The sequence below is a fragment of the Buteo buteo genome, chromosome 13 (genome assembly GCF_964188355.1).
Source record: "Buteo buteo chromosome 13, bButBut1.hap1.1, whole genome shotgun sequence".
NCBI lineage: Eukaryota > Metazoa > Chordata > Aves > Accipitriformes > Accipitridae > Buteo > Buteo buteo.
In genome coordinates, this window is record NC_134183.1 from 27360752 (window position 1) to 27383177 (window position 22426).

Genomic DNA, 22426 nt, shown 5'->3' on the forward strand with positions numbered 1-22426 from the left:
ATTAACTTGACCATAAACATGTCAGAAGTTTGTAGTCAGATCTTACCTGGGTGAGGAATAAAAAAGCATCTGATCTTAGCTGTGAATTTTTGCATATTCATATCCAGCCTTGACTCTGAAAAACAGAATTTCATTCATAGGCCAACCAGTAATAGCTGTTAGCTATTCATTTTCATACTCTCCTCCTAAGACAGACTTGAATGCAATAGTGAACACATAAAAAGGTTTAAATAGCAGAAATACCAGACACCTTTGGATGTCAAGTCAAACTCTACCTAAGAAAATATCCAGAGATGTAAGGGGTCACATTCACCTACCTAGAAATGCTGCTGCCTTCTCTTGAAGAGATGTTAATTACATATATAAGCATCTGGTAAATATTCAAAATCCATATGCTGAAATTTTGCCTCTGCCCAAACTGAGTGAAAAATAAGAAAAAGTGTATTTTGTGACATTTTCTACTCATTGCACCGAGTGTCTGGTTTTACTGTGTTAGATGTTTGTGCATGATACAAGATATAGCAGCACTGTGACCTGAGTGTGTGAAAAACCTATTTTACATTTTAGTTTGCTCTCTGTGTGAACATGTCCTATCTTTAACATCACACAAAGCTGGAAGCCATTACAGAATATATTTCTTGATAATTGAGCTGGTAAGAATGCCGTTCAGTTCAGTAGTAGGTCAGGTTTGAATTGGTGAGGTTATGCATAAATAATCAGCTCAGTTAGGAGAAACAACAGGTTCTTTGTCAGCTGATTTTCCCCCAACTGTGAAATTAGTACAGTGACAGGTTAGTAAATAAAGTTCTTTATTTCTGTCATTATTATCCCCATTTCTAGAACTTAATTTTGCATGTTAATTCAAATTCCGTTCCAAATTAACATTTTCAAGCTAATGTCCGTGCCAACATTATTTGCTTGTTAAGATGAACAGGAACTGGTCAGCCTTCCTCCTTGCAGAAGTTGTGTATCCACACAAGCACTAGCTACTAGAAATATGGAAGAATAATGAACATAATATTTTAAGTTAAAGTGAGTTCATTTTCTGTAGCTGCATAATTACTGCAATCCACAATAGAATGGTCTGGTAATGAATTATACCCTTTCTCCTGGAGGGGGTTCCTGAATCTTGCCCTTTTTGTGCCGATTTTTTTCCCAAGGTATCACTGGGCAGAATTTCTGATTTTTGCTCTTGCTCGTCTATGTTGGTGCTGACACAGGGAGATTCTGAGGATTTTTACAAGGAACACTAGTATAACCTCAGGGACTCTGAAAGATTTCAGATCTTAGCATGGCTGCATTAACCTAATAAAGTGTCTGCTTCTGCAGCTTGGCCCCGATCAGTGATGGCCAGTTTCGTGAACTGAGAAAACAACTTAGATGCTAGAGGATGTAAACTATGTGGCAGGCCTGGCCAGTCAGCTGAAATGCTAAAAAACCACATAAAATCTCATAGTGAAATAAATGTATGTACTGTAATTATTCTCATTGTGAGTTTGACTCTGTGTTTCCAATTTGTCACCACCCTTGAGACCTGTAGAGGTATTGTGCATGTACGATGGCTTTTTTAAGCTCTGTAAAGTCTGATATTTTTGTCACTGAATTTGACTTCAGAGCTTCCATTGACTTCAACAATGATGGATTGTATCCAAGAATCTCCAATTTTATGTGGCCATGTGGTGTGACAAAGGTTCTGTTTTGTTTGGGTTTTTTTTTTCCTATCAATGACTTTTTTACCTACAAAGTTGGTTCCTGTTCCCGTTGGAGTCTGAGAGGAATGTTTGCCAACTGACTTTAGCTGGGGATGAGGAGCCTAATCATCAGGACAATTTTGCAATGTACCATTCAGTTATTTGCAAGGATTTGTCATGTTTATCAGAGCATTAAAATGTTTGCTTGCCATGATTATTGTTAGTTGCATTGCAGAAAGGTAGTGTATTTTAATCTGATTTTTCCCTGTAGATATTGATGAGTGTGAAGACAATCCTAACATCTGTGATGGAGGCCAGTGTACAAACATCCCAGGAGAATACAGGTGTCTTTGCTATGATGGATTCATGGCATCTGAGGACATGAAGACTTGCATAGGTAAGTGAAAGTACATACATTCCAATATGCATTAAATAAGGAAAAATTATTTGTTAAGGCACTATTTCCAGGGAGGCAGACAATGATATTTAAAGAGTATTGCTCTTATGCCCTAATTTTGGCCACCTGGCCACAGGACCAGCCCCATTGCACAAGCTATGTTTATCAAAGGTAGATGTAATCTCTGTATATCCCTGTAGATTGGGATGCAAACATGGTGATCTATAGCATTGTATCTTTGGGTCCTCTTCTAGTGAGGCTTTTATGCGCTCAGATGGGAGAGTGCTTGCAGAAAGGAAGTGCTGGTGGATGACGCCATGGAAAATTTCTAGCAAGATAAATCACCAGTGCTAATTTAAACTTGTCTCTAAGACAAAACTACATGCAAGTGCTGTAAGCTGGTAGACAAAGTAATGAAATAGTGTATCTCCAAAACCGAATTTTCACATTTAAATTAAAAATCTGGAGCATATTTGAGGAGAAATGTTTGTACAAAACTAGATAACCTATGCATGCCTATATAAATGTATACATACATATACTTATACATAGAAAGCATCAATAAATAGTCATAGTTATACTTTGGATAATATGCTGACTCTTAGTCTCTATTTTTAAGGAAAGTTGTAATTAAAGGTATGTTAATACAGATACAGTAATATAGCAGTGTTAAACCAGATCTCAAAATGTACGCTAGGTAAGGAATAACTAACCTAAGCAGTTTTCTTTTTGCATACGTAGACCCATTTTTGTACCAAAACATCATATCTCAAGAGATTTTGCCAGTTACTTTCTAAGAATTTTATTTAATGAATCTTAATTCATGGGTTTTTTAGATGTTAATGAGTGTGATCTGCATCCAAACATCTGTCTGAGTGGAACCTGTGAGAATACAAAAGGCTCATTTATCTGTCATTGTGATATGGGATATTCAGGCAAGAAAGGCACAACTGGTTGCACAGGTATGTTTTAAAGTTTAATTATTAACTTTTAGTTAAACTCATGAGTCTGCATGCCCTTTTTTCTAGTGTTCAAAACCTGCTCTCACTGTGCTTCTTTTCACTTATTTGTGCTAAATATTGTATCTCTTATGCAAATTTGCCAAGCTTGTGTTCTGCTGAACTTCAGTGGCAGAGCATTCAGCCTGATGCTGCTTCTGCCGAAATGAGTGACAAAATGTTCACTGGGAACAAAATGGGTCTTATTACTGCATTGTTGTTGGTCTAAGGGAACTGCAAATGCCATTGTCTGTAATTTGACAGACTCCTGAAGACCTCGGTGCATTTGGATTACTTAATCGGATACTATGCATGTAAATAACAGGTATCTGTTCCAAGCGTTATTTTGGCAAATACAGATGGCTTGAAATATGTGCTAAAATACATTTTCAGTTTTTGCAAAGTGGCAACAATACAGCTACTCAACTAAATTATATCAGCAAAATCAGAATTTGCATTATTTCTTGTGCATTATTGCCAGCAAATAATTTGCATTATTGCCAGCAAACAGAAATGAGATTCAAATATACAGGCTCTGAGGGCATGATATTAATAATCCTAGTGCTGGTGTCTCGAGCCAAGGTGTTGAAAGTCTTAGGCTTTGCCCAGATATGAATGCAAACATATGTTTAATATAATTTTTAATGTAGACTTAGGGTAAACACATTTCTGGCAATGTCTTTGAGACAAACTTTTATTCTTAGTCTGCCCTTATTGTACAGAGTTAATAATATACTTCTGTTTTTGCCCCAAATATATGAAGCTATTTTTCTACAGCTGTCATAGAACAATCTGAGAGCTGGAGTTGTACTTTGCATGTTGGACTGTGGACGAATAGTTGTGCATTAGTAACAGCTGCCTTTGACTTACATACGAACTGATCTAAATCCAAGAAATCCCTAATTGTACCCTGTAGACCAACATTTCAATGTTCTTTGTTTCTGTGCTAAATTATATGAAGACCTTCAGTACTCTAGACCTGAAAACCCTTGTGCTGATCAGTTACACATGGTGCAGCTATCACTCCCAGCGTAAGGAGCAGTCGGAAGATGAAGCAACTAGTAGAAGGCAAAAGACAGAGAAAGGTCATGGAGGCAGGGGAGGAATCTGAGGTATGGCTTCTGGGGAAGTGCCTGGAAATAGCCACCATTTTTGGTGTCATGTGACACAGGGTAATGGCAAATGTCCCAAGGAATACTTTTTTGTTAGCAGAGAGGCAGGGAAATCCCTCCCTCCTGGTCCCAGCCAAACCCAGCCCTCTGGATGGACGCTGTCTGCCATGTGGCTCTTGCACCACCTCACACATCTTTATCTTTCCCTCAGCCCATCCTCTGCTGCTTTTGGCTATATGCCAGTGTCCCAGGGAGGATGGCACTCTCGAGGAAAACCACCAGGACACCTTAATTAAAACAGATGCTGTAGAGGGGTTCAGTAGTTTGAAAGAGACCAGTGGTCTAAGACAAAAAGGTGAAGTATCAGCTGATATAGCTGAGATGGGACCATACCCAGATCACAAAAATCTTCTGGATTTAAATAAGAAAAGGGAGAAGCAGAACAGGAACTTTCTAGGTTAGTTTCATGCTGAAGAAACTGTGTGGATACAGGTCCTGTTGTGGCTACAGTGTGCAGATTTTCACATTCTGTTTTTCAAAAAGTCTGATTTGCTGGTGGAGATGTTTGAATTCCCCACCTCGTGTTTGCAAAGTATTAGAGCAGAGCTGAGTTCCCAGGCTTAGGTACTGCAGACCGTGAGAGCATCCTTCAAGACTTCTTCTGGAGGGACCTTGCCAACAGCACCTTGATCTCAGGATCCAGTGTTTATCTTACAGACAGATCAAAAGCATCCACAGTTTTTAGGAACTCCCATGAAAAAAAAATTACAAAAATGTGTACAACACTTTGAATGGGAGGTTCTCTTTTTCATGAGAACAACTAAATAACATCCTCTGGGTTCCATTACAGTTTTGTCTAAATATTTCAGCTCCCTTGTCATTACCGATTGTTTCCATTTTAACAAATAAACATGTTTTTTTTCCCCAATTATTTAACAGTATTCAGAATCCACCCACTGACTTACATTCCCATCCCACACAGATGTTAGTTCCCCCCCTCCTTGGTTCTCAGTAAGAATGTGGACAGAGTTTAGTAACAAAAATATAATTAAAAAAAAAATTATGCAAAAATCTACATTGTAGATGCAGGTTTCCTAGGCAAAGTGCTATGAATGGTTTAATTTCCATTCACAAGGCAAACTGTGGCAAGACTGACTTACAGCACTTCATTTTAGATTTTTCTAGGCATGCAATGGTACATAGCCCCTAGAGAGAAGATTGCAAAGTTTTCCCCTATCCCAGTTCCAGATTGCCCAGCTTTATGACAAATATCTTGTCTCTGCTTTTTCCGTCAATAAAGTATACATCTACTTGTGCAGAGATGAAATCCTGTATTGAGACTTCCATTTGTATTTTGCGATTCATCACCACTCTGGATTATTGCCTGTAAATGTGCAATATTTCACCATTGATGGAGAGCCTTAGATTTACTTGCTCTGATATTTTCACAGAGGAACAAATTCTTCTCTGACTCTCTTCCATCCCTCCTTGCCAGTTGTGGCTGTGTGCGCAGACCTCATGTTCCTGGTGGAGCTGTGCTTGTACAGGCTTAAGGGCGCTTTTCACAAAGTCAAACTGAATGAGGTGAACTTGGGTGCAGAAGTTGCCCAAGATGCTCATCAGATCATAAATAAAGATACTTTAAAGGTCAGCTGGATTTCTCCACAGCAGGGTCAGGGAGTTGGAGGGCTGAGACCAGGCTCTGACTCTGCAAGGGCCATGCAGGTGCTGTTTGGAGAAAGGCTAGTGGAAGATGTTCAGCTGCAGCCTTGGTGTGGTGTGTGAGGTTGGAGAGTTTGGTCTTGAACATTACTTGCTGTCATCCAGTAATGATGATAGTGGATAAAGGAGGAGCGAGCGCACACTGCATGCTTGCATGGCTGACAATAACATAGTTATAAAGAGAAGGATACCTGATATGGTGAAAGGAAGAGGTGAGCCCTATCATTTGACCTCCAAAATAGATCCATAACATTTTGTGACTTGTATAATGTGCTTGCCTCTCTCCCCTGCCTTTGGCTTCTGGCCATTAATAATACATTGTGTTTCAGTCTTGATGGCACAAGAGAGTTCTGGTATCAGTGAAACAAATACATTTCCCCTTATGAATCTGGGAGCTGGCTGTGTCAGGCCAAATACCAGAAGATAATAATATTAAGATGCTGCCCGCCAAATGGGGGTATTACAGAAGGAGCATATTGTGAGTAGGCATCTGTCCAGCAATAACATGCTGTGCCCCAGGCTGATGATGCAAGGATGGATAGCAGGCAAGAACTGAACTGCCCCATGTGAAACTCCAAGAGGTGCTTGCGGTGCAATATGCTGAATAAAATCCAAGAGTGATTCCAAAAGAGAAAATAATTTTATAGGTTTAGAGATCAGAATAGGGGAATTTTTCCATATATTTTTCTACTTGTGTGAGTGCTAAGTTGAAATTCACAGTCTTCTCCATCTGAAAAGCCTTCCCCTTTACCTACCTGCTTACATGGGCAGCAACCCAGGAGGAGGAAATGCCTTGTGACTTCCACCAGATGACTGGCCCTGTGGGAATCGGGCCGAAGCTTGAAATACCAGTGAAACGTCAGTGTGATAAAATGTACAGATATGCAGAGAGCGCCAAAAAAATTATAAAGCCAGAAAATGCTTAAGGGATTTGCATAATTCATGACAAACGGTACTGATTTATAGGCGGAGTCTGAATTAAATTCACACTTTGCTAAGAATCCTTTACAGACTATTCAAGCCCTCAATGAAACCTAACAGAAAACATAAATGGTACACATAGTACCTTGAGGATTTCATGCCCTGTGATGAACATGTGAATTTTCATGGGTTAATGTTCATTCTCATTCTGTTCAAACACAAGATGAATGACTTGGGCGTTTCCAGAGTATAGGTGAAAATACAGTGACTTATCCCCATGCTCCTTGCTGGCTGAGTTTAATGATCCAGTTCCAGACTGTGTAGGGGTGCGCTGTGCAGGTACTGGCTAGCCGTTTCTTTCCTTTAGTTGCCACGTTTGCAAGCATAGTCCAACATGACAGGTACATATGATGTGTATTTTTACTGCACATCCACAGCCCTAAAAATTTGTGCCTCTGTGATTAATGGAAAAGATGCTTTATTAATTGCCAAAGGCTTGAGAGAAAAAATATTTGTCTGGAGAAGAGATCTGAAGGAGCCAACAAAATGGGGTGACTGACAGGTTTTTTTCCCCAGAGTTCTTGGGATTGTTATGATGTCAGATCTGCATATTATTTATCATGCATATTCTCATCTGTTGTAGGCAGACAACTCCCTTAGTATTAATGGGAGTTGTGCAATTACAAAGCTGAGAACATGTGTGCAGCAGGACTGGGTCACAATGGGACCGGCTGAGGATGCAGTGTCAGTCTGGGATTGGAATGTCTATTTTCCTTGGCTTGTCACAGCCTCATACTGAAGGCAGAAGGAGAAGGTTGATATAAATCAGTGACTCACTCCTTTACTCTTTAGTGAAAATCCCCCTGAAGTCAATGGGAATAGGCCATCATTATGTGAAACCCTGACTTGAGTAGTGTCCTCCTGTGTGCTCTTTGGGTCATGATACCTTTACTCAGACCGAGTAATGCCTTTCTCTTCAATTATATGAAAATTGTTGGGAGTATTTTAAGAGTATAGTACTGTTTGTACTGCCATGCAGACAGCACAATCTGGACTCTTGGTCTTATTAAAGATATTTATGTTGAGTTAATTTTTCCCCTACAGAGCTGAACTTCTCCTTTTTGTTTTGTTCTGTGAAGCCATAATTCAATACTTATGGCAACATAAATCCATATTAAGCTCCAGTATAAGCAGGCATAAATTCCATTGATTTCACTGCCCCATTTACATAGGACCGTGTTTGGTCTGAGAGCTCTTTGTCTTGGAAATAATTGCAATGCAATAAATTTAGGCTTATAACTCAGCTGTTCAATGAAAGGAGAGAATAGGGATTATAGCAAAACAACATCTGAGTTAAATGCAGATAGCTTTGAAAATAAGTAAAATCTGGGATGAAGCCAGTGATGGTATTTTATTTGCCTCAGTCAGCTTTCATTTAAATATCTGAAAACCTTTCCATACATCAATGAAATAAGCCTTGCAATGTCCCTGTAAAGGTAGATGATATTAGCAAATATATTTTCCATTCCCTATTTGATCTTTACCCAGGCAAAAAGCACTGAAATCTGTTGAAAAATTTTGCTGGAAAAAAAGCTGAAAAGGATTTCAGGATTTTGTTCAAAGCAAGTGGAATGGCATTTCAGTGGATGATGTCTGAGAAAGCTGATCCCATTATAAATACCCATGTTTGGATGTAGATTTGCATTTGCAACTTTCATCCCGCAAAAAATTCCAAGCTTTTTAGTGCGTGTGTCAAACAGCTGATGGGGGAACAAGTGTCCAGTGCAAGGGCATCATTGTCATGGTGCTGCTGTTCCCCTGAGATGTTAATGGGGGTTCTCAGGTGCAAAGTGTTAGCGGATCAGTGCGAGGTGGGATGGAGTCCACAGTCCCTTTATGTAGAGTTGAAAATTTGTTTTAGATTGCCTTAAATTTGAGCCTGAGAATGACTTCATTGCGGTGTAGCTGTTGCATGCAAGTTTCTGTTTGTGTTTGCTGGTGGTTTAAAAAAATTCTTGGCAGAAATCTCTTCACCGATGGTTTGTTTGGGTTTTGGTTTTTTTTTTTTGTGGTGTTTTGTTGTCCTCCGCAGGGTATAAGGAAGCATGTGATTGTTTGTATGTCTCAAAGCATCAAGCAATCAAATACAGTACAATCTTAATGTTAGCAGTAGTTTAACAGTTTGAGTTTTAAAATCATGTAAAGGTTAAAATATAGAGTGTTTGCTTCAGCTTTTTTATGTCAATGTATACTGTAGCTGACCTCTCAAAATTCCTTCTAGTCTTTCCCTTCAGTTCAAGCCAAAATGAGAGGGTTTTTTCTGACCACCCTTAATATTTTTGACAGACACTAGTTTCCTGTTTAGGGTGATGTTATCTTCATATGAGTTTCTGCATATGCTAAAGGCAAGTATGCTCTGAGATTATCTGCTCCTGACCCTTTTTTTAAGTTTTAAAAAGTAAGTGTCCATTTGTATGTTTTCAGGCTTGTTGATGCAGTCAACATTTATTAATAGTAGATTCCAGCTGCCAGATTTAGATCTATATCTACATGTCAGCATTCAGATTATGGGAATGCTCATGTCTAAGGTTTTGATTCAGAGCAATGCCTCATTTAGAAAGAAACCCAGAAAAGTAAGATTAGATGCAGTTCCATATACAGACTTAAAAAACACCCACACACACAAAAAAAAACCAACAAAAAAAACCAAAACAAAAAACCCCAAAACCAAACCAAACACAAAACCAACCCACCAAAAAAAACCCGAAAGCAACAGTGGGTTTGGGTAATTTCTGGACTTGAGTATTGAATTGTAGGATGACAGACGTATGTTGTCTGCTTCTCAGAGTCACGTGTAGCCTTTGTGAAAAGACAAAATATATGTACAGAGCATAGAGAAGGGACACAGAGCCTTTTGTCTAAAGAAGGGTAGGCAGAAAAACTTGCGAAAGGGTTATGAAGGAAATGGTTAAGATGATACCTGGACACTTTCCCCAAAGGCTCCGCTCTCTTGCCCTTTTTAAAGAGCTAATTGTTTTTAGGTACAATGATAGGGAAACTGAAGTGTGTGGTTTTGGGGCTGAGAACCCCAAAGGTTGTTACATGGTTGATGGCTGATGGCTTTTCTTAATTATCCTCTTGAGAGGGGTCTGAGCTGGGGTTTTGTGTGTGAATCACGCAGAGTTTGTGATCTTGAGTTCCCTTTCCATCAGCTATTGTACAGAATGAGATGATTTGGCTTACTGCAACAGCAAAGGCACCTGGGAGGGCTGAGAAAATTGATATAAATACTAAGTGGTTTGATGTGAATTCTAGATAATTTACATCCTGCATGGCAGTAAAGCACAGTTAGAGTGTGCTCAGTTACAGAAAACATTGTAAAATCCATGGCTCAGATGTGTAAGAAAATTCCCGCCAGTTTTGTTTTAGTTACCAGTAGTAATTTCTGAAAACTTTGCCTTTGAGTTTATACATTCTCCAGGTACTTACATGGGACATTAATATTGCTTTGTGACAAGGAAGAATGGAGTTCAGTTTGGTTTTTTCAGTCTATACATTTTGACATTGCCAGAGAATGTCCAAGAATGAAAATAAGGTGAAAATAGCAAGTACTGAAATAGAACATGCTGGCACAAATGCATATGTTGAAGATCAGATGACTTGCTGCCTGGTGTCTCCAAGGATGCTGACTTTTTTCCACTGTGTTAGGTTTCCTGAGTTCTTTATAAACTGCATGCCTGATGAGCTTTGTGTCCATCAGCTGTCATGTTAAATACAGTGGTACAGCCCATCCTCCACCTTCCACACAGTCTCTGGCAAAGCAGAACCTGGCTTCATTAACTGCCTAGGGATAATCCTAGGAGGAGTTTTCAGGTGGTGCCCAGCTGGTGTTCATCAGCATCCTTGCAGATATGGCAGGGGCTGTGGGAATGCTGCATTCCAGGTATCCCTGGGCAGCAGAGTTGCCTCTGAGGCCTTTTAGCAAACGGTGCAATGTGGAGCCACCTGAGTCCCTCTCTGCAGACTCCAGGATGGGCAGGTGGGAAAGCTGTCTTCCTTCCCACAGTTGTGTTACGGTATTGTCATGGTTTAACCCCATCCAGCAACTAAGCACCACGCAGCCGCTCACTCACTCCCCCCCACCCAGTGGCATGGGGGAGAAAATTGGGAAAAGAAGTAAAACTCGTGGGTTGAGGTAAGAACGATTTAATAGAACAGAAGAGAAGAAACTAATAATGATAATACTGATAAAATGACAACAGTAACAATAAAAGGATTGGAATGTACAAATGATGCGCAGTGCAATTGGTCACCATCCACCGACCGACACCCAGTTAGTCCCTGAGCGGCGATCCCCCCGCCCCCCACTCCCCCCAGTTCCTAAACTAGATGTGACATCACATGGTATGGAATATCCCTTTGGCCAGTTTGGGTCAGCTGCCCTGGCTGTGTCCTGTGCCAACTTCTTGTGCCCCTCCAGCTTTCTCGCTGGCTGGGCATGAGAAGCTGAAAAATCCTTGACTTTAGACTGAACGCTACTTAGCAACAACTGAAAACATCAATGTTATCAACATTCTTGCATACTGAACTCAAAACATAGCACTGTACCAGCTACTAGGAAGACAGTTAACTCTATCCCAGCTGAAAGCAGGACAGGTATGGTCAAGATGCAAGCCACCACGTTGTAGTGGTATCTCTCTGTTGTCAGGGGAGCACAGGTCTTCACACAAGCTCTTAGTCATCATATTTGACACGCAACCTATTGCAAAGCTGCTTGACAAACATACATCCCAGGATGCTGAACACCTGCAATGTGAATCTTATGGATGCTAGTGCTCTTCTTCCCAAAGGCTATGGCCTCACATTCTTTCTGAGCACACTAGTTAGAAAAAGAAGGAAAAGCTGAGTTACTGTTTTCCTCCTTGAATATAAAACTTACCAGGCTTTGGACTGAACTGCAGAAGTACTGCTTTAGATGCATATCAGAAAAATAGATAGTAGGGCAGCACATGTTTGAAATACACTACATGCTTCTTTGCTTTTCTTTCTTGTGATTTTATTTCGCTTCTGCTTCATTTTCAAATGTCATGTTATAAAGAAATGCAGGCTTGTTTTCATGTTCACATTGTCTTTCTTGAGAAATTCCCGTATAAGTTATCTGGATATGAGGAAGTTTGATCAATGAGCTCTTCAAACATCTCTGTGTTTTTACAGATATCAACGAGTGTGAAATTGGAGCCCATAACTGCGATAGACACGCCATATGTACAAACACAGCAGGAAGTTTCAAATGTAGTTGCAGCCCTGGCTGGATTGGAAACGGTATCAAGTGCACAGGTGAGGGTCACATGCATTTGTATTTATTTGTAAGGTCAGACCAAAACTGGGTCCTAGCAATTCTGAAAAAACAATACCATACCTACAAATTGAGAAGACAAATGGTTATCAAGCTTGTTAGGTTGGTTCGACATGATCTGTTGGAGGACAAATTCTCTGCCATGGTAACTGTGAAATCAGCATTATCTCATGTTTGGCTTGTGAGATGGTAAAAACAGACTGGACCACAGAGAGAGACACCGTGTCCTTGAGGGCAGCTGATTGGAGGCAGTGAGAGGTCTCCTGGTGCTCCCTGTGAAAATAAGATACAGGTCTTAGTTCTGAGAGTGTCCCGCAGCTTCCTCATTCACAGTTACCTTGTCAGACTTCTTTGCCCGCTTTTCCAGTCAGATGACCCCACGTATGTGTGGGTTTTATTATGGAAGATTATTTAAAGTAGAGCTGCTGTGTGCCATATGCTATTTAAAATCTGTATTCATGGTGTGGTTTTTTAACTAATGTTGCCTTTTCCCTTTCCCTTTCCCTTTCCCTTTCCTTCTTTTTTGTTATTTTAAAGATCTGGATGAATGTTCCAACGGAACCCACATGTGCAGCCCACATGCTGACTGCAAAAATACAATGGGCTCTTACCGCTGCCTTTGTAAAGAAGGTTATACTGGGGATGGCTTCACTTGCACAGGTGAGCTTTCTTAGGAAAGCATTGGATGACCGCCAGTGGTCCCTTGCAACCTAAGTTAGTCTACTATTCAATACACAAAAATAGCTTTTAAACATTTGAAATTATTCTCTAGTATGTCATCTTCTATTGTCTTGTACTTCACCTGCGTTGCCATAACTTGAAAGAAATACTGTGTATTATACCTAGTCTAAAGCAGTCACTTTTTTCACTTGATAAAATGCAAGTTTTCATTGAGCTTTTCTTGTTAGTTGGAGTGGGTGGCAAAATATTAAAACAATGCTTGATCATGTAATTTGACTAGTTAGTAAACCAGTCCATTGTCTACCCACCTTCATATTTAAATGATAGGGCACATGCATTAAAATTACTTCATAAAATTGCCTAAAAATGTTTGTTCTTTCCACAAGTGAATGTGTGCTGTCTGCCCTCTTTACTGCATCATCCTGAGAGATGGTGTCAGGATGCAGTGCTGACGTGTAGAATGATGGAAGTAGCTGCTTCTGAAACCTCATTTTTATAAACTGTAAATGTGATAGTAAAACATTACTAGAGAGATGTTTCCCACCCACACTTCGGTCTTCTGCTTTGAAGAACGGATTAGCTCATCTCAGCTTAGTCACCAGGAGGATATCAGTGTTGCTGGTGATGCTACATGGAGGGTGACCTTGTTTGGAATAAAGCCATGCAATAGACAGCTGGTGGGCCAGGTTTTCAGCTGGTGCAAATCAGCAGCACTCTATCAACTACAGCAGGTTTTTATGGCATCTGAGAATCTGGCTCAGCAGGTTTAAGGCTGAATTTGAATCATTCCAAATGATAAATGGACCATGGGATTCTGTTTAATTCTCCCTGTATAATTTACTCTTGAATCTGATTCAGCTTCCTTAGTGGCCTTCATAGCCCAGTGCTCTTCGTTAGTTTCCCATATGATGATTTCCAGGACTCTATAAACTACATCTTTCAAATGGAGTGCTTACAGAGTTTCTGCATTCAGTAGAACTTTTTTTTTTTTTAATTTGTTTACTTTATTGTTCATGGATTCAAGAGGTGCCTGGGACTCAAACTAGAGCACGCAGGTGTTCTGTAAGCCCTCTGCCAAAGCATGCAGCGTTCACCCTGGTAGGTACTGCCTTTGATTTGCCAGCCATGGACTTTTACAAGCTCATACTGTCAGCTACTCTGTTGCAACAAGTAGGGTGTTTTTGTGGTGTATAAAATTTCAGCTAGAGAGTAAGGGCCACAATCTGAAGGGCAGTGTAGTCCGGTAGCAAGGCTCTTTTTCTCATCAGCTGTTAACCTGCAGTTTAATTTTGATCAAGTTACTTTCACCTCAGTGCCACTTTTTCTGTTTGATGTGGAGACTACCTATTACCATATGTTTGCTCATTGCACAGTAAGCCTCTTTTTTCAGTTGCTGCCTCTAGACTTTGCTGTAATAGAAACAATAACTATAATAAAATTCACGTGCTCATTCTGAGTCTAAATTTGACCCTGTGTACTGCCTCCAATTGTTATTAACTGTAGCTACTTTAGGAGTTTGTGCCTCTCTGATTTTCCTTTTGATTAGAAGCTGTATTTTGAACATGTTGGAAATATACCAAGCTGTTACATGTAATAGCCTCTGCACGTAACTAGATTGCAGTTTCTTCTAGAAGTGTTCAGAGCTAATAGAAGGAACACTGCATGCTTCAGCTGAAACAAATGTTTGTGAGAAAACCATGTTTTACTGTAAACCTGCAATTTCTTTTCCTTGTACAGACCTCGATGAATGCTCAGAAAACTTGAATCTCTGTGAAAATGGGCAGTGCCTCAATGCCCCTGGAGGATATCGCTGTGAATGTGATATGGGATTTTTGCCAAGTCCAGATGGGAAAGCATGTGAAGGTAATTCTCTGTAAGCTTTAAACAACACTCAACAAATTCTGCCTTAGTAGTATTTTATGTTTGAAAAACATTACATTTGGTTGCAGTTGTGGTTGTATTGAGAACTACATGAAAATTGTCAATAGTAGTGGCTTTTTTTCAGTTTATACATTTATTATGGGCCTCTAGGTGTTCATCTACCTATTGTATATAGAGAGAATGGCTTTTTGGAGCCTATCTTATGACATATTATTTGTGGGTCTGATTGGTGATCCAAACGGTGCTGTCAGCTGCCATTTCATCTTAGTCATTTGTACCAAGTTCTTCATTTTATTCGTAACAGTTAAACAGGAAAATGTTGTTACTTTGTCTTGGTGTATATGAAGCTGAAAAACACTGATTTGGTAGCTAATACAATGAACATGCTTTGAGAGCTTCTGTGAGGTGCAGAATCAGAGTCTGAAGCCTTGCAGAAAGTTTATATGACCACCCAAAAAAATATCCCAGGAGTATTTGTTCAGTTTTGAAAGTGAGTTGTCACTTAACTGTTTACAACTCATTCATAAGAGCTTTGAATATGCAAATATTCACAAAAATAAAATAATAAATGTTACCAACATGATTAAGGTCATATGTTTGATTGTAACATTTGAAATCCTCAGCTGATGTAATGCTAATCAATTAAGTCAGTCAAGAAGCAGCAGCCATATCATCTGATAGTAATAACTCATAGTAACTGGTGTTTGATGGAGTTCATAAGTACATCACTATAAATAGGATTTTTTCCCCTGAAAAGTGTTCTGTGTATTTTTTTTAGTAATCTACCAAGAGAAATAATTTGAGAGTGAATTTTTGTGTAAACTAAAACAATATTAGGTTTCGTAATGTTTCATGAAACAATTTATTTTAAAGCCTTTTAGCTGACTTTAAATAGCTTATATAGAGCCTAGCTCCTGTTGCTAAAACAGAGTTTCCTTGATGTCTCAGATGTGTACACTAAACACAGTATTTTAAGGTCCTTTGTAAAAACACACTTTTTTATTGTATCAAATTGGTTGTTCTTTGTGCAGTGCATATGGCATTCAGTAAATACTGAATCATATGCAGTGATTTGGATAAAAGGCACAAAAGTGAGCTCTGCTTGCCAAACTTAAGATCTGTCAAATGCAGAAACCTTTGGGCACAAGCTTTTCCTTTGCTGATGTCCAGCTTTCTGCAGATGACTGCTGGTTTAGAATAAACTTCTTTTTTTTTTTTTTTAAAGCATGTCTGCTGCCATGTTTAATTTTGCTACTTGTCAGATTAGCCCACTAATAAGTTCAGATTGTTTCTGTTATGGCTTCCAGAGACACTGGAAAGAGCCTTTTGCCTAAAAAAAGGTTATGAATTAGGTTCCTTAGGTTCCAAGCAAATCTTGCATGTTATTTTTTCTGGTCTTAGACAGTGTACAGAAGCAGTTGGCTTCCAGATCCATGTTTTCTGAACCTTTTTGCAGTTCTCTGTCTATATCTCAAAAAGATACGGAAACCTTGTATTTTTCCCCTTCTGTTCCTCTATCAGATATTGATGAGTGCTCACTTCCTAACATCTGTGTCTACGGTACTTGTCATAACCTCCCTGGACTTTTCCGATGCGAGTGTGAAGTGGGCTACGAGTTGGACAGAAGTGGTGGTAACTGCACAGGTAAAGATAATTTTGTACAACATGCTTTTTAGCTTTATGTTAGTGTCATGGTCAGCTCCTTAGGATATTCTTTTAAAAAGCTATACAAATCAGACCGGATATAGGAAAATATAGACTTCCCTACTGTATAATACAGGATTTTCCTTCTTGCCTTGTGTACACTCCTCTTCCCCCTTCTTTGTCAACCTCTGATATCCCATTAGCTTAAGAGAAGAAGGTCAAAAACAGAGCAGAGAGAACCCCTCTGTCTGTCCACATCTCCCAGGCAGAGCTGTGTTGTGCCTTGTAGTTTCCATTCAGTGTACTGGATGCTAAGCTATAACCTTGTCGTGTATTTTTTCCTTTAAGTATTTTTTTAGTAATTTATTTGAATTTTAGTTTGTAGATTGGTTTTCCAGGAAAAACACTTGCCCCCTCCCACCCCCAATCAAATGATGAATTCATCTCAGACTACTGTTATTCTAAAATGTGTATGTACTTTTTTAGAGCTTTCTGGAGATCAGTATCTCATAACTAATGGATTTGTGGTGGTCAGCGTATGATATGTGATATATCGATGGTTTGCACTGTCCTTGAGTATTTGCTTGCCACATGCTGTTTTTTCTTGCAGATGTTAATGAATGTGCAGATCCCACAACCTGCATTAGTGGCACGTGTGTCAATACTGCTGGTAGCTACACCTGTGAGTGCCCTCCTGATTTTGAGCTGAATCCCACCCGAGTTGGATGTGTTGGTAAGGGATCACTCCTTATGTTATTTACACATGAAGTTGCACAGAGGGGCTGCAAGGCTAGCTGCTTGGGAATAAAGTCCCAGGTCATGGAAAAGGGCTGGAACAGGCTCTCCAACTCCCACCCTACTGCCCCTGGCTTAGAAGTTGTAATAGTGCAGCAGGAGTATACCCAGAGTAATGTAGCATGCCAGCAGTGCCTGGCTGCCAGAACCAACCCCTTGGGGCTTGTTACAACTGTCCACAATTTACAGCAGGAATGAGACAATTTTAAATTTCCACAAGCTTAAACTAACATCCAGCTGGCCCCAAGATGGCAGGCAAATTAAGTTGCGGTGTAAAGCCACCCATGCTCTTGGGACCATTGAGCGCAGCTTGGCTAGATGCAGCTTCATGACCAATGGAAATGCTCTTGTATTAGGCTCCAACTGCTTAGTAATCCTCTGATATTTTTTGGCTTCTTTTGTTTGTTTAAGAGGATGTAGGGATGCACCTTAAATTCAAATGTATTTGAAATTCCTAACATTTAGTAGATGCATTCAAGCTTGTTAACCTCAAGGAGAGGAGAAAGCGGTGAGTTTCTGGAACTGGAAGGATGTACAAATGCAAATGAAAATATGAATCAAAATGAGAAAAGGCCTGGATGAACTGCCCTTGGTTGTGCTGAATAAATTGCCTACTTTGTGAGAAGTCCAACAAAGCCAAGGAATGGGGCACTACCATCCTATCTAAGTGGGAAAAGCTGGGCCCTCCTGGGCAATGCAAGTTACTTTCTTTGGCTGTCCTACAAGAAATGAGAGCTATCTGAAGGTATCCCTTATCCTGAAATGATGTGTTTTGTTTTCCTCCCTCATAAGATGTGTTTGTCATTATGTGCATTCTGAATAGATACACGATCTGGCAACTGTTACCTGGACATTAAAACTCGTGGAGATAATGGTGGCACCTTCTGCAGCAATGAGATTGGAGTGGGTGTTTCCAAGGCCTCCTGTTGCTGCTCCCTGGGCAAAGCTTGGGGAGTTCCCTGTGAACATTGCCCGCTTGTGAACACAAGTAAGTCAGCTTTCCTAGGTTAAACACAACAATACAATGTGTTTGTTGGTTTTTTTCCTAATTTAGCCAGGTAACTCAAATACCAGTGTAGTCATTTGTTGTGTACATACAAGGGACAGGTTTCCACGGTCTTAACCAAAAACTTTACTGTCTTTCAAAAAGATTATTTAGTCAGAATATTATTATCACTTCTGAGCAAGTTTGCTGTTACACAAAAAACTACATTATGAAATGGAATAGCAGTTAATGCTACAGCGTAAAACTTAATGTTTATATCTGGTTACTTTGTTACTTTAAATTACCTGTAATAATCTGATTAATTTTCAAATATAAGTGTGCTGAAAATGTTTCTACTATTTTAGGTTCATAAATTTATTTTGTTTTCAGCTGAATATAAGGTTCTTTGCCCTGGAGGGGAAGGATTCCGACCAAACCCTATTACAGTTATATTAGAAGGTAATGTTTACATTTTCCTGTATTTACACATCTAAAATTATGAAACTCTTCAGTGAGTGTTGTTTTTTCATGAAAGAGCATGAACGAAATGTTTGTCATTTTGTTTGAACAGATATTGATGAATGTCAAGAACTGCCTGGACTTTGCCAAGGAGGAAAATGTATTAATACATTTGGTAGCTTCCAGTGTCAGTGTCCATCAGGGTACTATTTGAATGAAGAGACTCGAGTGTGTGATGGTACGTAGCCTTCACTTAACTAGTCTTCTGCTTTTGTTCTTAGAAAATGATGACTGATCAAAATGCAGAAGAATTAATGTGTCCTTGAAAAGGAACATAAGCAGACCAAGCAGTGTAAAGCTTAAGAGTGGGAAAATTGGAACAAGTTGAAGTCTTGCATCAAAACGGAGAAAATTCCTTCTTGACCACGTTGAAATATATGCAAATTTTTGTTTACAATGATCAGATTTTGATCAAAACCAGAAAACCCAACAATTTTTCTTTAAATAAAACAAAATTTACTAACCAGCTATAAAACATAGCTGTTTGGTAATGGGTAATGAATATGCAGTCAAATAAAGAGCAAACTTGCTCCATGAGTCTGCTGGGCTGGTTACAGTGTGTCCATGCCTTTCTTCCACTGCTTATTTTCTCTCCTGCTGATCTCAATTTCCAATTGAAAACATTGGTTGTACTGCAAAACACTTTTCCTTCCCCTAGCACAGTCAGTAGTACATGTTCAGGTTGTACTGGATATAAAACTTTAAGCAACCTATCAAGTCCTTAAATTTCCCATTGCCCAGGCTGACTTCAGCCTTCCAGACTGTTAATAATGTTAATATAGTGCCTATGATATGCCAAACACTGCAGAATTAGAAAAGATTCAGGTCCTAAATTAAGGCTGAACCAAGGTGCTTCATCCATATTGTGCTTAGGAAGCTCAACATATGTTAAAGAGGAAATCTACCTCTATATTTTTCCTTAGTGGTATGTCAAAGCTACTTTAAAATGGTAAGGCTAGTGAAATACATTTGAACTTTTAGGAACTGAGGTGTTTTGGGTGTGGTGTTGTGTTTGGGTTTGTTTGGATTTTTTTAAACAAAGGTTAAAGTCTCTTGATGAAGTAAACATGACATCTTGTGTTGGGAAAATTGTTCCTTTTCCCCAGTCAAACAGACCTGAACCATCCAGTCAGTCTGTTTTAGCACCATTACTTATTGAGATGGGCAGTCCACAGAGAACAGCTTTGGTTCTTGCCCAGATCTGGGAATCCAGAATGGATGAGATCCTCAAATACTACTTTTGTGCAACAGGTGCAAAACCTAAATTGCTTTCTCTGAGCTGCCTAGACATATCAGAGTTCCCATCTTCACGTCACAGCCAGGCTTTCCACGGCCACCTGTGCCACCACTTCCTTTGCTATGTGGGCTTCACTCCACCATGACCTGACTCAGAGCCTCTTCAGCTCTCTTCCACCAGCACCTTCCTACCTCAGTCTTTACTGAGACATTTTCATTCTCAGAAGCACAATACGAAAGCTTCTGGGGCCACTCACTGCCTTTTTGTTCTCTTCTAGATGTGAATGAGTGTGATACACCTGGCATTTGTGGACCTGGCACGTGTTACAATACTGTTGGGAACTACACCTGCATCTGTCCTCCTGATTACATGCAAGTCAATGGAGGAAACAACTGCATGGGTATGGGTTGTTGGTTTTTTTTAAAGCTTTATCTTAGTGCTTGGAGCCAGGGCTTTACCAGGCACAAATCAGAACTCTTTCTCTGAATTTAGTTGTACAAGAATTAACTAAATGAAAGATCAAGCTTCTTTCATTAATTTTATTAAATAAAGCAAAGCAGATCAGTTTTAATACAGATCTTTCAGGACCTCGTCAGAATTTCTCCTTTAATTTGATATTTTCTGTGTTCATCCCTTCCAAGTTTCACTTCAGCTTTAAAAGCTTCTACATGTGAAACACAACTGAAATTACACAGACTTCACAGAATGAAGTCACAAACTGTGTACAGTTCTTAGGGGGAACCATAAACTAGCTTGTATTTTTCAGTGTTGGGCAAAAGGCCAATATTGAATCCTTTGATGAGTCTGATCAGTGTTACAGCTGTGTTGGTTGCTCTTGAATATTTGTATTGCAAACACTTTTTCATACTTTTAGAGTAATCTTCTAGGGACAAGCTGTTCTGTAGTATTCTACGGTGCTGCAGCATCTACTTGACAGGGGTCTAAGAAGTATGTATTTGAAGGAGGTATCTCCTAAGCCCTTCAGGTAGATCATCTCCTGTAAGAGTTGCTAATGCATTGGCCTGGATTCTTCTTCATTTTCACAGATATGAGAAGAAGTTTGTGTTACAGAAATTACTATGCTGACAACCAAACCTGTGATGGTGAGCTGCTCTTTAACATGACCAAGAAAATGTGCTGCTGTTCCTACAACATTGGACGTGCATGGAATAAGCCTTGTGAACAGTGTCCTATCCCGAGCACTGGTACGTTTTTGCCTTGCAAAACTATTTGAAAGTCTTGGTAACATCATAATTAACTACTAGCGGGTGTAACATCATAATTAACTACTAGCGGGTGTAACATTGTTAGAGATGCTATGTCTTTGTCTGCTCTTGTATGTCTAAAATGAAGGGATTAGTTACTTTTTTGGCCTGCAGGTGATCAGCCCTAGTCACAGTGAAGGCATATATGGAATGGTTTGTGTTCATGCTGCTGGGCCATGCCTCCTTTGTGCCAGTTTCCCTTTCTGGGAGACTGCATGCTCTACATTGGTTAATCTGTCTCTTTGCAAATGCTTGTTGATCCAGTGTTGAGGCACTGACCAAGGTTTTATTGGCATTGCTCCAACAAATACGGTGTCTGCTGTGCTGTGCCTTGACTGCTGATTGCCACAAAGGGCCTTTGTGGTAACCATGGGTTTACAGAGGTACCTCGGTCTCTTCTGAGAATGATCTGTGTCAATCAGCTAAATGTAAGATGTCGGAGTTTCTGGGCTAATTGTATGAGCATATAGGATTCCTCCACACTAGATAAGACTCTGCAGAGTTGAGCCCAGGACATCCCGCTCTGGTTCGAGGTGGTTTGCTTCAAGAACAAAATCTGTAGATGGTTATTCAGATAACGTCCAACTTACAGTTCAGGTTTTTAAAATTCAGATCTGGCCTTGTATGCAAAAACTGTAATGCACAGATATAAGCATATGCAAAGCAAAATCAGCATATGATCCCAAGCCTTCTACGTCTTTTTATTTGCTAATTTCAATGGCCTTTGAATGAGAACCCAAGTGCGTACTAAGCACATCACATGGTGAGCCTTGGGGAAGGGTCTGCATACCTCTATGTGCCTTGCAGGTGCTGAAAGAGTAGAAGAATTTTCTTGGGCAAAGGATGTAATGAATTTTTGATTGTTGATTAATTCCAAATAATATAATTGCTGCTTTGTTTTCCTGTTGCAGATGAGTTCTCCACACTCTGTGGAAGTCAAAGGCCTGGCTTCTTCATTGACATTTATACAGGACTACCAGTTGGTGAGTTGTAATTTCTGTTTTGAACTAAATTCCATGCTACCTCTGCCCAGGGAAGAGGGGAGGTTTGTTTTCCCAATTATTTTTTTCATGGGAGGAATAACGACTAAACAGTGTAATGGAGTTCAACCCTCCCTTTAAATGAGCCTACAAACTTTCTGCCTAGCTCCTCCTAGCTGGCAGCAATGATAATTGCTGCTTGTAATCAAGGCAACATAAAGTTCCAAGGAAACTGTAATCAG

General features: G+C 39.7%; 1 protein-coding gene across 1 annotated transcript in view; it reads left to right on the forward strand.

The window, feature by feature from the left end:
- The window catches only part of FBN1 (fibrillin 1), a 159233-nt gene that overhangs the window by 105477 nt on the left and 31330 nt on the right, over positions 1 to 22426 (forward strand). Inside the window, exons 30-42 of the mRNA XM_075045230.1 lie at positions 1963 to 2088; positions 2925 to 3050; positions 12056 to 12178; positions 12735 to 12857; positions 14616 to 14741; positions 16281 to 16403; positions 17014 to 17136; positions 18022 to 18186; positions 18574 to 18642; positions 18755 to 18880; positions 20217 to 20339; positions 20986 to 21144; positions 22116 to 22187. Of these exons, the coding sequence (XP_074901331.1) occupies positions 1963 to 2088; positions 2925 to 3050; positions 12056 to 12178; positions 12735 to 12857; positions 14616 to 14741; positions 16281 to 16403; positions 17014 to 17136; positions 18022 to 18186; positions 18574 to 18642; positions 18755 to 18880; positions 20217 to 20339; positions 20986 to 21144; positions 22116 to 22187 (1584 nt within the window). The remainder of the gene's footprint in view (positions 1 to 1962; positions 2089 to 2924; positions 3051 to 12055; positions 12179 to 12734; positions 12858 to 14615; positions 14742 to 16280; positions 16404 to 17013; positions 17137 to 18021; positions 18187 to 18573; positions 18643 to 18754; positions 18881 to 20216; positions 20340 to 20985; positions 21145 to 22115; positions 22188 to 22426) is intronic.